The sequence below is a fragment of the Rhipicephalus microplus genome, chromosome 1 (assembly GCF_043290135.1).
Source record: "Rhipicephalus microplus isolate Deutch F79 chromosome 1, USDA_Rmic, whole genome shotgun sequence".
Taxonomy (NCBI): Eukaryota; Metazoa; Arthropoda; class Arachnida; order Ixodida; family Ixodidae; genus Rhipicephalus; species Rhipicephalus microplus.
This window is the reverse complement of record NC_134700.1, coordinates 214,996,683-215,013,273: the sequence shown is the minus strand read 5'-3', so window position 1 is coordinate 215,013,273 and position 16,591 is coordinate 214,996,683. Positions and strand designations below refer to the sequence as shown.

The following is a 16,591-nucleotide window of genomic DNA, read 5'->3' as shown; positions in this document are numbered from 1 at the left end:
AGTGGACGTAGTCAGGCTCATGTTGATGATAATGAACCTCTTCTCAGAAGCCTCAATTAGCGAGTGACAGCGTTTGCTGACATTGCTGAAAAATGTAGCAACTTCCCCCCACCCCCTTCCTTCCCTTTTTTTTTCACTGACATTCGAACCATTATATTAGCACTTACCATTTCAAACATATACAGGATGACAGCAGCCATTCGCACGGTCCGATTGAAGCGCAATTCCAGGTACTGTAACAATATTAAAAAGGCAATAAGCACAAAAATAATTGAAAGGGTAAAGTAACAAGTATCTCTGAAAGATGTCCTACATCAACACCATCTAGCGTATCACTGAGAACAGCGTATCAATCAGAATTTTAATATTGGGTCTAACCAAAAAATTCTAAACTTACACCTCTTTCCTTCCCATCTATAGCGTATCGGTGACACCCCACATATTCGCATAGTGCAATGGTTCGCTGAACTGCGAAGTTTCGGTAAACATGTGCAGAACCAATTGCAAGATAAATCTCGCCCCCCCCCCCTCCCCATTTGAAGTCACCCATAGAAGGTACAGACGTTCTGTTCGGGGCACAAAAACACATGTGAGGCGGGAATTTCTACCGTAAGTGGGCTGAGCAGAAAACAAACCCATTGCTAAGCATCTGTCATCGTATTTGGAGTCAGATCTAAAACACCTGAGAAATGACCGCCACCACACCGGTCTCAACGAAACAGGTGTGATATGGCATGACACCGTGAATCTTGCATATAAGAAATTCGGCGTATGTGAACCAAACGACATAGTGTTTAAACTCCGTGCCACCGAACGATCAGTAAGAAAAAAAAAGCCTGCACTTCCCGTGATTACAGAGTTAGCTGCATAACTTAGACTTAAGCATGAGTCAACACTGACATTAGTGAAATTATTGTAATCAAACAAAACAATTAACAATTGGATTGAAGGGACTACAAAGAAACCCACTTTAACTGCGACAGAGATATATCAGAATATACATTTACGTGCCTTTAGACGTGCGCTAACTCCAAGTCCACTAAGAGGTTACGTTTGCACTCCACGCCCTCTTGATACACACCTTCCAATACGTGCCTCCAAGATAGTAACGACCCCGCCGCGGTGGTCTATTGGCTAAGGTACTCGGCTGCTGACCCGCAGGTCGCGGGATCGAATCCCGGCTGCGGCGGCTGCATTTCCGATGGAGTCGGAAATGTTGTAGGCCCGTGTGCTCATATTTGGGTGCCCGTTAAAAGAAACCCAGGCGGTCGAAATTCCCGGAGCCCTCCACTACGGCGTCTCTCATAATCATATGGTGGTTTTGGGACGTTAAACCCCACATATCAATCAGATCAAGCAGCCATGACATAAAGACAGTGCGGAGCGCTGGTAAATGTGACTACAAGAACGCACGTTGCGTCAGAAACATACGTGGGGCATTTGTGGCTGTTATCATGTGTGCCCAGATTTGGGTGCACGGTAAAGAACCCCAGGTGGCCGAAATCTCCGGAGCCCTCCACTACGGCGTCTCTCATAATCAAAAGGTGGTTACTACGCGTTTCCTCGCAGCGATACCTCGCAAAGAACTGACATTGCAGTTATGAGGCATTGTATACTTAGGAGGAAGAACTCAAACATTTGAAGCTCAATAATTAGCTAAAACGTAATGTGCAATCTATGTGAACGAGATGATAAAGTGGCTTTGTTAGATTTCAATCGAATGCAGAGCTTCTCGCATTTGTGGCTTGCTTAGCGAGACATATGCATGCCGCGCATATTCCGTTACCCACATTTCTTTGAAACAGGAATTGCGTACATTCCATCTCATGCGTTCCCTTTTGAGGTGATAACCTGAGATGCCCCACCAAATGGGATGACTGACCGTCGGTGTCAGGGCTAACAGATGTGATATGAAAACAATCAAGTGATTACGCCAACACAAGACGTCATGATGACTTCGCTGATCGCCCTAACATCATCATCATGATGTCACAATAACGTCCATTACGTGACATCGCATGATGACTTCATAATATTACATCGTCCCTTGGTCAAATGGTGGGCCTATAGCGGATGCATTGCAAAACCAGGCGAAGTGCAGGAACCTTGCAATGCCTCCTGTAGGCTCCGCTAACCCGCGTTAGGGGCAGGAGGCCTTCCGTGGGGGCAACTCTACGGGCGTCCTTGTGATTTTATAAGGGTGGGACACTTTAAGGGACAAGCTGTCACATAGAGGTGTCGTCGCTTGGCTGAACGCAGCCAAGACCGCATATAGTATTAGTAGCATTTCATGGTGACGATGATGAAAATGAATCCACAACCATCGCTCATACCCACTCAGGGGGATCGGCCAAGGCACTTAGTAGCATTTTGAGTGCGCACTTCTTTATCTTCTTTTCGTACTCTCATAGATCACACCCAGTCGATATGATGCTGCTGCTGCTGCTGCTGCTGATGATGATGATGAGAATATTGGCACCTACACGCTCAAGGGGATCGGCCAAGAATTGGGTGTATCATACATACTGGATTTATGATTAGTCGTTTTTAAGAGCTAAAATAAGTTAGAGGTGAATTTTTTAATGTAAATTTAATTATGAATTATTGTAATTTTATATTTTGACTATTTTGTGTATCCTCCCTGTGACCAAAGATCGTTTGTCTAGGGAAAACTGAATAACGAGTTATTAGCAGTTGATACACCTAGCAAATTTATTCGAGTCAGCGCACCATAAATAAGCCATTCCTCTTGTTCCTCGAGTGTCTTGGCGATGACATGAAGAGCGGAGCACTTCATGTAAAGCGGGCATAAAATTGAAATAAGAAAGAAAATTAAACGGGATAGGAAGCAAAATAGAAATAGATATAAAAACAAAAAATACAAAAAACTGGAAAATAAAAAAAAACGAAAAGAGGGTGAAAGACGACACTGAAGAAAAGCAAAGAAGGCTTTTTTTTCTTAATTCTCACTAATTTTATCGTATTGGATATTAGGCTTTTATACTTATACAATCCTTAGACGATCAGTTATTTCAATTTCCGTCATCCAAGATTAAAATTTTTTTTCTAATTTTAACCACCAGGTAAAATTGCTGATCCCCCATAGTGGGCACAAGCCACTTGTAAAGGGTCAAGCAAGCAAGCAAGCTTCCCAGCTCCACCCTTCCCTCTAGCTTGGCACCCCTACTGCGGAGCAGCCCTAACGTTTCTAACTTGTGAAGCAGAACACGGTGGCACTACGCAAAAAGAAGACACGATTCGACAGGGGAACTGCTGTACTTTAAACGCAAGACACTGAAAAACAAAATAAAATAAAGAAAGGCAGCGGTTATCCTGCTGAGTTATTTCTTTTTTTGTGTGTGTGTCGTGTCTCCGTGCACCGCTTCGTAAATTAAAACGAACTGTCTCCAACTCACCCGATTTTCAATCAATCAATCAGTTTATTATCATGTCATAAAAGGATGTTACAGCGATAAAATATACAGAAGAGGGTCCCAAAGTACAAGACTGCAACGGGACCCTCGACAAGACTGCAACGGGACCCTCGTCCATGACCAAGTGGTCCATGACCACTTCGTATACCTCTCATCACAGATAACGATGGCAAGAAAACCGAACTAAGCTCATGCTTTACTCACCTCGTAGGCGCTCATCACCTCGAGCCGATAGTAGACGGGCACGAACAGGTGCGCCGTCACGGCCAAGGACAAAGCGTACGACACGAAGGTCATCATGTAGAGCGTTCCGTTGCGGTACACCTCGGCGGCATTTCCGAGCAGGTAGGCGGCCGATATGAAGCTGGCCATGAGCGAGGCGCCCACGGGAATCGCCGGAAGTCTCCGCTCGCCGTTCAGCAGCAGCGAGATGCCGCTCTTGGCGTCGCTGCGGCTGTCTTGCCAGGCGCTCCACAGGCCCAGCGAGCCGGACATGGCCAGCATGCACACGAACACGGCGTAGTCGTAGTACGTGAACCGCGCCAGAAGCTCCCGGCTGCTCGGGAAGTCGACCAGTGCCGATGCTTGGTGGGCCACAGACTCCATGTGATGTGAAGCAGGCGGTACCATTCCGGGTAATTTCGTCTCTCGGAGTTTTTTCGACGAGTCTATGGTGGGGGGTCTTCAGCTGCAAGCATAAACATCAAGAAGTCCATGACCACTTCGTATACCTCTCATATAGAAGTTCTGCATTTTAGAAACGTCATAGCGTACACTGATAGACAAAAGAAGCAAACATGAGACACATATATCTCTTCTTTAGTCTCCATCTGTGTGCACAGTATATTTCTAAGATGCAGCGCAAAACTAGCCCACCAAGTCATGCCGGTGGACTGCATTTTGTGTTGTTTTTCGTGTCGCTATTGGAATGGAACTTGTTCTTATAGAATTTTATGTATGACCTGACTGACACGCGAGGCGTCCTTGGGTGATCTCTTATGTATTTTTAATTCGTGTGCTTTTTTACGAATTATATATTATCTGTGAAAAAGAACAGCTGGCGCTACATGAAAACATTAAAATTGTATAACCAACATATAATATAGACGAGGAAGCGTGCACCCTCTGCGATGCTTCCTTAGAAAACCAAATTTTGAAAAATAAAATGATCACGTGAGGTGTCTGTGCTCCTAACCGTAACAGTATCTTGCATCCCGGCTCTCCGCAAGACGTTGTAGATGTGCATTAACAAAACAGCTTTCAGGTTAGAAGCTCGAATTGAATGTTACATTGCGTCTTTTCTCGAGGGGAAGGGGGGGGGCGCTTATTTTTCAATTTGATGTCACCCGTATAATTTTTTTCTAGTCCATAGTCCATTTTCGCAATTATTATTTTTTGCGTCAAGAGCTCGCCGTTATTTTTCTACGGTAAGCTTTCGAAATGTAGAAGCTTGCTGCTTTACCGATAGAAATATTGCTATAGATCGGTATGGTTGCATCCTTGTCGCACCGTCCATACACAGAAGTTCATACACGTGAATTACCGTAGTATGTAACCACGATAAACCAGAACTATGGCTCCCAAGGCCTTTTCCACAAATCAAAGACGCAGGTTACCCTTTTTACCCCAATGAGGGTAGGACGAGACCATCTGGGGCAGGGTCGAGACCCTTTCCTCAGATGAAAGTCTGTCTTCGAATTCAGAAACCTACATATGGGAGTTTACTGACAAGTGGTCCTTTCTTTCTTCATTGTTCATTTCCACCACTTAGCATGTCCAAATATAATGCGGCCGACAATTAAAGTTACCTAAGGTTCGCGGTGCTGAAAGAGGAGGGAATGCACAAGAGAACATTAGCAACTTAACCCCTCCACCCAGAAACGACGACTCTTCAGCTGCCCTATACTACGTGCCCACATAATGGCTTTGTTCGCAACAGCAAGGAAAACTAGCACAGATAAAGGAAACGTAAGGAATGACTGGGTAACTAGCTGTCCAGTAATCTTGACCTGCCTCCATGAGCGTGAAGCAGGCACGTAGCTACGCGCCGATCCCCATCACTATGACAAACTTTGTTCCACTGACTCTTTGAGGCTAAAACATAATTTGCAGAAACAATTGTCATTCTTCAAATTATATTTAGCTAAAAAAAGTGCCCCCTCCTACATGTTAATGTAGAAGTTCAGGAGACGTTGTTATCTTGAAACGATTGAAAAATCCGTGGAACACGGGATGCTGCTGGAGCCAAAGTATCAACAACCAGACTTGTCTTCTTCAAAGCTGCAACTCTTCATCTCTTCTAGATCAATGCAGCAACTGCAGCCTTGAAGAAGGCATTTGAAGAAGACTTGCAGGCTTGAAGACTGCAGATTGGCTCTTGCACCTCTTTATCGCCTCTTCTTGTTTAACTGCATTCTTCAAGTAAGGTTGAAGAAGAAGGTATGAATACGAGTTGTAGCCTTGAAGAAAACCATTCCACCTGTCGAAAGGGTGGCTCTGGTGACACCCCGTATTCTAGGTATTTTCTCACACCCTACCAGAACGATATCTGGCTCCTGTTTTTTTAGTCGTACGAGCATCGAGCGACGCTATTATTTATTTTACAAGCACTTTCAGTCGAGCATTTACTTCCATTTTTCTGAATATTTCAAAAGTCTGTTTCAGAAAATGAGACTGATGTGAAATCGATGGTTCTGGTGCAAGTTATATTGGGTACATATAATATCGGAGCTAAAACTTACTAAAGATAAGGGCCAATCACTTGACATGTTAACTAATAAAAGTTAATTGAATGACTTCATTGAAAATGATGAGTTCCTTAAGATATTTCCAGTAAACATCTTAAGGTACCTTAGGACAGCTACGATCACTGCGGCATTTGTCAGCTTTTACAGCACTCAAAACACAAAGTTAACTAAGGAATACTCAAGAGCACGTGAATGTCGACGCGCGAGTAACACTACCAGACAACTAAGCCAAAGATTAGAGTTGCTTTTACATCTTTTTTTCTTTTTTCTTTCTCTTTTTTTGTATTAGGCGTCTTTTTTTTTCCCTCAAGCCGCGCTGAATATGTGTTGTCCAAGGACACAATACGGCTTTTCGACGAGTATACGTTTCACTGATGATGTTCCCATCTTCACGCAACACTTAACTCTGCTATTAGATATTGTTACTGGCATCTACAAAGCGGATTTCACTGAGGTAAAGGTCAATTCGTGTGATGCGAACACATGTGGCAAAACGCATGTGAGCATTGACATTTGATTCGTGCGCTTCAGCGTAATTTCGCGTGTTGCAGCGATAGCCGGATACTGAGCGAGAGCAGGTGCGACACAAAAGGCTACAGCCGTAAATCGGGCTAAGGAAGGCAGAAAAAGAAACAGCAACTATGACCGTGGCTTTATAGGCGTTCCTTTATATGTGGCAGCCGTCTGAGAAGGCAAGCGTCTCTTGTACGTCGAGGAAGTTGCACGCTGCTGAGCCTCTTCCATTATCATTACATTGCGATACGTTGCTCCACTTTCCGGGGCTAATTTATTTTCAGGCTGGGAATGACAATGCCAACCTAACAGCGAACTTTACTTGTTATGGCTTGTGTGCCTACGTAGCAACGCCATCACCCCATAAAGCTGTGTATTCACATGGTGGGCTATTTCGTTAAAACTGGCGACGTTCTTGCAGGCATATCTCCACGACAATGCCTTTTTGTTCTCAGGTGGCGAGTTAATGTACCTTAAACAAAGTTGTTGCTGGGCTGGTTGGCAAGCCATTTCAGAAATTGAGTACAAACGCATAGCACCTACACACACCCACCCGGTAACCACACAAGTAGCCTAAAACACTCACTTCCAAGTGTTTATTGATCACACGAATGCTTGAGCGTATACATCTGACACATGCGGGCATAGTACCCATACAAGTGTTAAAGGCCAAATGACTTGGTAAACGTATATTTGAGTTTTGTTTTGCAGGTCCAGTTACAGTATTCTGTGGAGTCGTTTGTTCCCCGCTCAGGGGACAGAGTTGTTCTTGTTAGCATAAACCCAATGTAGTCATTTAAAGTGATGTAAAAATACATAATAAAAACCATGCTGTGCAGGACTGACAATGATCTACTTAGCCTTGTAACCTTCTGTGAAAAAGGCACTGACATAGCTTTGTGAACAAGGAGAAAGGAGCTGCTTACCAGCCATTGCGCGAGACGGAAGCAACAGAAGCTCGGAACTGTGCCACATTGATCATAGATAAATGGAAGATTACAGTAAGCAAACGCGCTAAGCATTAGGCTAATGAAACTAGAAACTGAAATATAGAAACTAGAAACTAGAAAATATAGTGTACATGGAAGACTCCGTCTAAAGTAGGTAGTGCTTATTATCCTTAGTGAGCCGGGATGGTAAGTGCTCCTTACTTGTGATGCCATATATTGCCGACTTCAGTACATAACCACTCTGTACGCTATCTTTAAGTATTAACACACCCCACCATTGCCAACAGCCTTTTTATGCTAAACGTAGGGAGCAACCGCGCAGTAATACTAACGGAGAATATTGCCATCTGTGATGAAGCCTTGAGCATCAAATTCGAAGACATCGCGTTATGCTCACAAGTTAGCTAAAGAAGCGAAATGGGTAAACTACGCCGTCAACAAGACATGTGAACGCTGAAAACCACATGGTATTAGTGGGGGGGGGGGGGGCAGGCTAAAACACATCGGATAAAAACACTATCGGAAGCGGTAGGAAATTAGCTAGAGCAAAGAATTGAAGAGATTATTTACTGTTTGCTGACGTAGGATGGTTCTAGTTGAAGCTTGATGAAAAAGACTGCCTTCTCAATGCAGAGCACAATTTTAAGTTGATAATAATAACTAAATGGCTACTCATTCGATCCAATAAAACTTTTTGTACAAGCTAATTAAAAACTATGTAAAATTACTAAGATGTAGATTTACATGTTTGGTGCTGCAATTGTGATCTCATCTTGTAAATGTGAAGAAGTTTTTTTTGTCTTTTCTCGCCACGCATAGATCAGTAAAGGAAAACAGGCAAGAACAAAGACCTCTCAAAGAACACGGAAATATTTAACTGAATTTGTGCTTCCTTGAGGCAATTAATTAGCCATCATATGAATAAATATACGCGTCACGCAGCGTCCGCAGCCGCGAAAGTGAACAGTATGCAATGAAAACACTGCCAATATATCGGATGTCATTTCTTACTGCATGGTATTTGCCACAGTCGAGACACATCGAACGTTTCTCAAGTCCGCTGAATATACCTGACTCGGTATTCTGGCTATACACACAAGGCAAACATTTGCTCTTCCTGGAATTGGTGCGCCACGGAAAGTGCTGGCCTCACCACCGTTGAAGGAGGGAAGGGCGGCCCTGGAAAATTTCAACATAAGCCTCGCTGACGCATTTTGATCTTCCGCTGAGAGGAACTTGAGAAAGTGTACAGCAGAATGAAGACTTAAATCTGCGGACCAAGGTCATTTTCATGCATAACGTGAATGCAGACGTTGTGACAAACATTCATAAACTTGAAAACTCGGTGCCAATAATAATGTTTTCCCTAGAAAATGACTCTGCTGCAATGAAAGATTTTTTTTTTTTACTGCGCTAAGTCGATGGGCCACGGAAGAAGAAAAATTACGGGATACGGACAAACCTAATGTTCGTTTTGCTTTGACTGTTCATTGAGCACAGTCAAAAATGTTTTTCAAGATGAAATTCAGCACACTAGTCCAACATATGGTGCTCTGTACTGCAATTAAAAAGTCGTATTCAGTTTGCAAACAGCATGAAAAGCTTTTAACAAGTACGCTCCCCATGAAACCGTGCAAAATTGAATCTACTTCTCAATAAACGTCTATGTCCGTATTTGTGTGCATAAGCAAGCGTAAGAACTGTATCATGCCAAGAAAATTCATTCGATGCAAATAATTTCGCGCGTCTTAAGACAATGCCTTATTTCATTTCCTCATATTCAGTCCGATGAAAGTAGCGGATTAATGTGTTCTCATAGCTTATCCGTTGGCACGGTGCAGACATGGAGTGAACAATGCGAGACGGTGACGAAGCAGCCAAAAAAAAGCGAGCAGCATGTAGGGCACTATATCTTCGCGACCCGAACTTGCACTTGCCTGGTTTGAGGGCCCTTGACGTTCTCCGTCATTCGTTTACGTTTATACGAGATGAAATCACGGGACAAGACTACTAGAACATTTTAAATGTTCCGGGAAAGCACTTCCGTATACTTCATTAGCAGTATACCTGCTTAAGAGAAGGAAAAAAAAAACGCCCGAGTACGCTGTTCAGGCGTCAAGAGAAGCTTATTTCACATTTCTGGTGACTTAGTTTGTGAGTCCCGTTGAGAGTGAGACTGAAGTCATGCAAGGTCTTTCTCATATACGATGATACGATGACCTAGTTTCTAAGCAGTTTGGGAGCTGAGTTTTGTATACGGTTCAGAACTGTCACCCCCTAAAGCTTGACCCACGTGGAGTATACGGAAGAAAAGCGATAGAATGGAATAGATCACACTTAATGAAGTCTGCTATTATGCCATTTGTTAAGTGCTAGAGAACTTTTCGTTAGGTCAGTATTTCCTAAGGCCACGTGATCAGTCACACTTTTACAAAAGATCTCATCACGATTTCATGTAAAGCACCCCTTAACACCATAGAAACAAGAAGGCAAAGGAACACAAAAGTAAAAAAAAATGCAATAAAAATACACGAACCGTCAGAAACCGCTCGAAGAGCGGATGTTCCTCCTTGAGAACACACCGAGAGTGATATCTATATTTCGCCTTCAGAGTTGCAAATGAGACGACGCGAGATGCACGCCAAGAAAACTGCGCAGCCCGGAACACGACACAGTGTGTCAAAGACAGCTGAGCCTGTCTCTCTCCCAGCCCACATATATACGCTAGCGTAAATGCCGCTCGCGAGTGCTTGTGGGTAAGCACTAAAGCTTTAACGTCGCAGAGAAAGGGAGATGGAGATGAGAGCGAGGGACGAGCGGAATGAGCAGCAGCTGGGCAGAGTGCCGTAAGGTTGCCTCAGATCGTATACACACGCTGCCACAGGAAGCAGATACGAGCTACGGTTCTTCTTTTTACTCTAAAACTGGCATAAACATCTTCGCAGTATCTATTGCGATAACAATGCCAATGCCATTCATCCCCGGGAATACATCTCAGGACCAATGCACATCTCGCCCTGACAATACAATTCAAGAACAAATATTAGAATACGCGTCCGAAAACGCACACTTTTGCCAGTTCGTACTTCTTAATGACAAATAAGGTATGGAGTAGACTTCCAGACTGTAACGCTAGCACTACCAATGATTAATTTCTTTTCTTCTCTGTGATAACGTCTACACCCATAAGTCGACATTAATTGAACGGTCTTCCCGAAGTGGCTTAATATCTTTGAACGCATGTTCGTCGTTATAGTTGCTTAGTCCACACAACTCGCATAATTCGCATGTCTTTTTCTTTATGAATGTTCAACAAAATGTATTCTGCACAGCCACTTGTCACTTAAGGTACTTGAAATGCAGCGGGAAAGACGGGATACAAGAAAGAGGACACATATACAACGCTGTCTCAGATCCCGTTTTTCGGGCTGTTAAGTGCCACGCGTTTCAACCAACACGCCCAGCCTGCTACAATTGAACCTATTGATATTCGTGTTACGTTGCGATCCATGTCTTTCCCGACATAATTCCATGTGGTGATGTAGGCAGAGCGTAAACAATGAATGAATACGTGCGACGTGCGCAGCCAGGTTTGTCATGGCCTCGGCCGTGCCTTGTACGCAGCACGTGCTCGTACGTGTAGTGCGTCCTGTCCACGTCGTGGTCGTGGGCAGATAAAGGATTCCCGTCAAACGCCGGTGGCGATGGTCCTACGCGACGGAAGCGCGAGTCTTAGATAACGCTATTATGCGCGTGTATCCAGAGTAAAGCGCGACGTAACATGCTGAGGTATGTACGCCCGGCGAGAACCAGCTCTCGGTGGCCTGCGATGCTGTGCTACTCGGTCAAGAGAACAACAGTAACAGCAGCGTCAGCGTCTTCAGCAACACCTTCAGCATTCTTGGTTCTTTGCCTCCCATGGCTGTAGTAACGTTCATTTGTGAAAGTCGTCGTCTCCTTTTCCCACGTTGTTTAAGGACGCTCAAGTTGAATTCTTGATCAGACATCTCGGTTTAGTATAATATAAAAATTGAAGTGAACCAATGAACGAACTTTAGTAAAGATTTGCCCGGCAGTTTTTTTGAGGTGGGGAGAAAGGGGAGAGGACTGATCTTTTTCTGTGCCACCCTCCACAAAATGCTCCGTATTCTTGAGTTGATCTTTCACAACGATGGAGCAGTGCTTGCCAAATTGCGACGACTCCGAAAAAACTGTCACCCAAGTGACGTCAGCACTCAACATGATGGAGCATCAACATATCCCATTGTTCGCAACCCAGAACACGCATTCTTGGTGGGAAACCAAGCGGCACATGCGGCAACCAAAGAGCACGTACAGAGGGAAAGGGCACCAGTACATTAACCAGTGGTAGAACCCTTCTAGAACAATGTATAAAGAGAAAACACTGAACACCTCACTGCATGCTGAACAGAGAAGCCGTCATACTGAACTGTCTTTGATTGGGCAGTTACTTCCATGGCACTCTTCGACATGCACTGCAACCTTGAACAAATGGAAGATACTGAAAATTTTGCAAGCTGCCGAATACACAATACGGTGTGGTCTGGGAATAACAGGAAGCCACAGACAACGCATGCCGAATGACCAACAGAGAACCAGTGGGAGGCGTAGGTGGCAAGCGCAAGTCCCAAGGTCCATCTACAGCTGTTGAACAGGGATACGTGATCAGCCCGAGCTCACGACTATCTGAAATGAGGTGGCCACCCATCTCCAGGCGTAAACAACCTGGTCAGGAAAATAAAGTTTAATTCTCTCTTTATATCTCATGTGAGTTAACTGAACTGGTTTGTCGTTGTGAGCTCTCTCATGTCTTGTTCTACTTGCCTGACTGAAATGTTTCCCAAACTTTGGTATACCTATGTAGCTCTGCACTCGCGTATGATGGTGTAGTATTTTCAGCATTGCATTAATATCAACCATAGAGATTCATGTGCAAGCTAGCCCGATGCGGCAGTATTGAATAAAGTAAGACTACTTGCACTAGAAATATTACAGAATGCCACGGTCAGATCGAGCCATGCAAGATACAAAGCAACTGTACTTTCGAAGGTAGCGGAACATATTGATTCACGTTGTGGCTTGCTTCACACTAATAACTAAACGCAAAAAAGTTAAATGAGCTTGCCAATCATACGGATAAATGTGTTCTGTGCGCAATGTCACAAGATCAGAACGTGCACGCAGACATGCGAGAAGAGAAGATAGCAAAGACAGGACCAGAAGAAATAGGGACCTTTTGGAAAAGTCAATCTCTTGAAAACAATCTATCCCTCCTCCCTCTTCGATTACAGGTACACACATTCCAAATATGATATAACAGTCCAGCTAGCTCTTAAATGCAGACAGCTCTAACAAAACTGGCTTTTGTTACTGTCACAGCTGTGGAAAGTTTTTTTTTTTTGCCACTATACGTCAGCGGAAGGACATTAATAATGCCCATATTGTCCTTTTTTTTTGCTGCTCTGCAGCCATATTTGCAGAGCGAAATGCAACGCGAAATGAGAATTAAGATATTGTCCCATTTGTTTTGTTCGGCACGCTGCATGGAACTTGTTCCATCTGTGCTCTCTTCATTAACAATTCGCAAGGTGCGCCCGTGCATCTCAATGGCGTAAGAAGCATACTTTATTGTTGTTAGGTGGTGCAGAATAGTCCAGCTTGCAGTACTGCTTAGGAACAATTAGCAGCATCGTGACAATATAAACGATAGTGACAAAATAATGAAGCAATAAAATGATATCTTACCGCATGGTGAGCCACCCTGAGCGCTCCACAATTGGTATTTGTTGAAATTATTACGCCAAGGCACGAAGCATACACCACACTGTGGTATATAACAACTTCAGGTCTGCCATTTTTTCCTTTAAAATCTCTGACCTCAAAGCATCCGCTATCATGTAGACTAGATGATGCGGTGCAGTCAACGTAGCAGGGAGTCCAGGTCTGGCTACCCTTTAGGGTCGGTGGCGGAAAAGAGAAACTTGTTGGCTTCCTTGTTTTCTCGAATAGAACCGAATTATCAATACCGAGTGATGTCGCAGCTACTGGCGTTCAAGTATGTGGTGTCAAAGCTTGGCAACCAAGGCCCGTTTCCAGTGCCCAAAATTTAACTAGGCACTTGTATCGCGCAAGAGAAAATGGTTTGGATAGGTGGCTGAAACTCAAAGGAAACTTTCATGGGGCTTTATTTTGCAAATCGTCTATTGCTTAACACAGCTTTAAACCGTATTTGAAAGTAAACAGGACAATCGAAATTGATCCACATGGCATGACGGCCGGCCCTGATGCAGATTTGAAAACGCATATTTGACGAAGTGTTTGTGTCAATGTATAGAACTAAAGGTACACAGGCTGTGGCTTAGGGATATTAACTGCTCCTACATCCCCTTCACTATAGAAAATATTGTAAAGCTATCTTTTATGCTTCTGTCCCTGACATGGGCTTGGCAGGTTATCGTGTTAGGGTTGTAAAGCCATGTTTCATCTCAATAGAGGTTTTTTTACTGTCGCTACTAGACCGCTACTCCTAGCCATTCAAGAAGAATCATGCAGAATGCACGAAGATAGCACCATAGTCATTAAAAAAGTAATACAGAATGCGTGAAGACAGCACAGATTTCTTACTTCTAGAGGACATATTTCTTGCTTCTAGTCATTCAAAAAAAGTCATATAAAATGTGGGAAAAGAGGACTAATCTTTTTATATTTAGTCATTCAAGAAAAGTCGTGCAGAAGGCGTGAAGAGAGCGCCGATTATGCAACGGTTCAATAAACTTAGTTATCCTACGCAGAATAATTGCTCAAGTAAACAAGTTATGCTTGAATCTCAGCGTGTGGGATCTTGAAGCGTTCGTGTTGCACCTCTTTACGCATTAACTAAAAGACTTTTCTGTTCCACCATTTAATTAAAGATATCGTTTTATTTCACGTACCCGTGGCTACTTTTCGCTACTTTTGCTTGATGCGGACACCACAAGCACCAATGCCTTTTTTTTCATCTGTCGTTGTTTGTGGCACTGAGTATTCATTCCGTAATGTCATACAAGCTTCTGAAATGAATTGCGGTGCACGGCTGTTCTTAGTTGGTGGAGCGATTTGTCTGGTTAATTTCGATAACGAACGAGACTATAGCCTATTACCTAGGTGCTTGGTTCCCAGCACCTTACAACCTTCTTAGAGGGTCAAGCGGCTCCTATAGCCGCACGAAACAGAGCAATAACAGGTCCGTGATGCCCTTGCATGTCCGTGGCTGCACGCGCGCTACGCTGAAGGAAGCGGCATGTCTTTATCCCTGTCTGAAAAGACTGGGTAAACCGTGAAACTTCTTTCATGATCAGGATAGGGGCTTTCAATTGTCTCCTTGAACGAAGAATTCCCGGTAAGCGCAAGTCATAAGCTCGCGTTGATTACGTACCTGCCCTTTGTACACACCTCCAATGATTTAGTGAGGGATGTTAAACCACACATATCAAAATCAAGCAATGATTTAGTGAGGTCCTCGGACCGATGGTAGGTGTGGCCTTTAGATGGTGCTGTTCTGTTGGAAAGATGAACAAATTTGATCATTTAGATGAAGTAAAAGCTCGACCAAGCTTCCGGGCTCGTCAGCTATTTTTTCTACTCTTGGCTTAAGCTGGTTACAATTCGTCTGTATTTTTTATTCAATTACGTGGTATTATTTTAGATGCGAAGCAGCTCTTTGACTGGCCTGTGTAACACTGTCCTTCCGTACACCCCAATGCGCATGCTCGCGTCTTGTGCCGGCCCAGAAAGACACCCGCAAAACTGTCGTTCCCCTCACCGTCTCTCACCTCGCAAGGCCAACGCAGGCAGCGCCTGCTGGTAAAAAAAAAAAAAAAAAAAAAAAAACCCGACTACTCGTGCTGCACAACCATTCACTGGCGTAGGCACTGAACCACCTGCTCGGAATTCAGTTAAGGGCGTCTTTACATGGCTTTCGCTTGATAAGCGCTAGCGTCAACGTCGCAGCCAGTGTAACCGTTAGCGCCCACTATTTCGCATCTACACATGCTTCCCTTAAGCGGAAGATAGTCTAACATTAAAAAAAAAATTTACATTTTATCTTCTTTATATTCCTTATTCTAGCGCTCTTTGTCATACTGCTGAAAAATAAAACTTGTGCTCACTACAGTTGCCCACACTGAATTTCTTATTACGCTGCTTTATGTTTCATGACCACCAGGTCGCCCCGCCGCGGTGCTCTAGCACAGAACACCTACCAGTTTGGCTCTAGTGGCTAAGGTACTCGGCTGCTGACCCGCAGGGCGTGGGTTCGAATCCCGGCTGCGGCGGCTGCATTTCCGATGGAGGCGGGAATGTTGTAGGCCCGTATGCTAAGATTTGGGTGCACGTTAGAGAACCCCAGGTGGTCAAAATTTCCGGAGCCCTCCACTCCGGCGTCTCTCATAATCATATGGTGGTCTTGGGACGTTAGACCCCACATATCAATCAATGACCACCAGGTTGCGGGATCGAATCCCAGCAGCGGCGGCTGCATTTTTTTTATGGATGCGAAAATGCTGTAGACCAGTGTGGTCAGATTTGGGTGCACGTTAAAGAACCCCGGGTGGTCGAAACTTCCGGACCCCTTTACTACGGCCGTCCGCCTGTCCACACATGCTGAGTGAGTCATCGAACTCGGCGGTCACGAACCACGACGAGCTAGGAGGGAAAAACCCACGGCTTAAAGAGCCTCGCCCCTAAAAATACAGGAAGCACATGCTTGAAGGCTTACTTATGTGAAGAATGTGCATAAAGGTGTCCGGCCTGTTAGACCAAAATTATTATAAGCAAGATATGCGGGACAACGTCCTCTCTTTCTAGAAGCTCATTTGAGCATATTGTCGCGGTACAACGTGAACAAAAGGCAGATAGACGTTGACACAGCAATTATCAGCAGCCGAAC

General features: G+C 44.2%; 1 protein-coding gene across 2 annotated transcripts in view; it reads right to left on the bottom strand.

The window, feature by feature from the left end:
• Window positions 1-16,591, bottom strand: part of LOC142806778 (sodium-dependent multivitamin transporter-like) — a 59,763-nt gene that overhangs the window by 39,010 nt on the left and 4,162 nt on the right. For both annotated transcript variants that reach the window (XM_075891296.1, XM_075891297.1), the window contains exons 2-3: window positions 3,639-4,122; window positions 168-233 (exon numbers count right to left, since the gene is read on the bottom strand). In XM_075891296.1, the coding sequence (XP_075747411.1) occupies window positions 168-233; window positions 3,639-4,064 (492 nt within the window). In that variant the 5' untranslated portion in view covers window positions 4,065-4,122. The remainder of the gene's footprint in view (window positions 1-167; window positions 234-3,638; window positions 4,123-16,591) is intronic.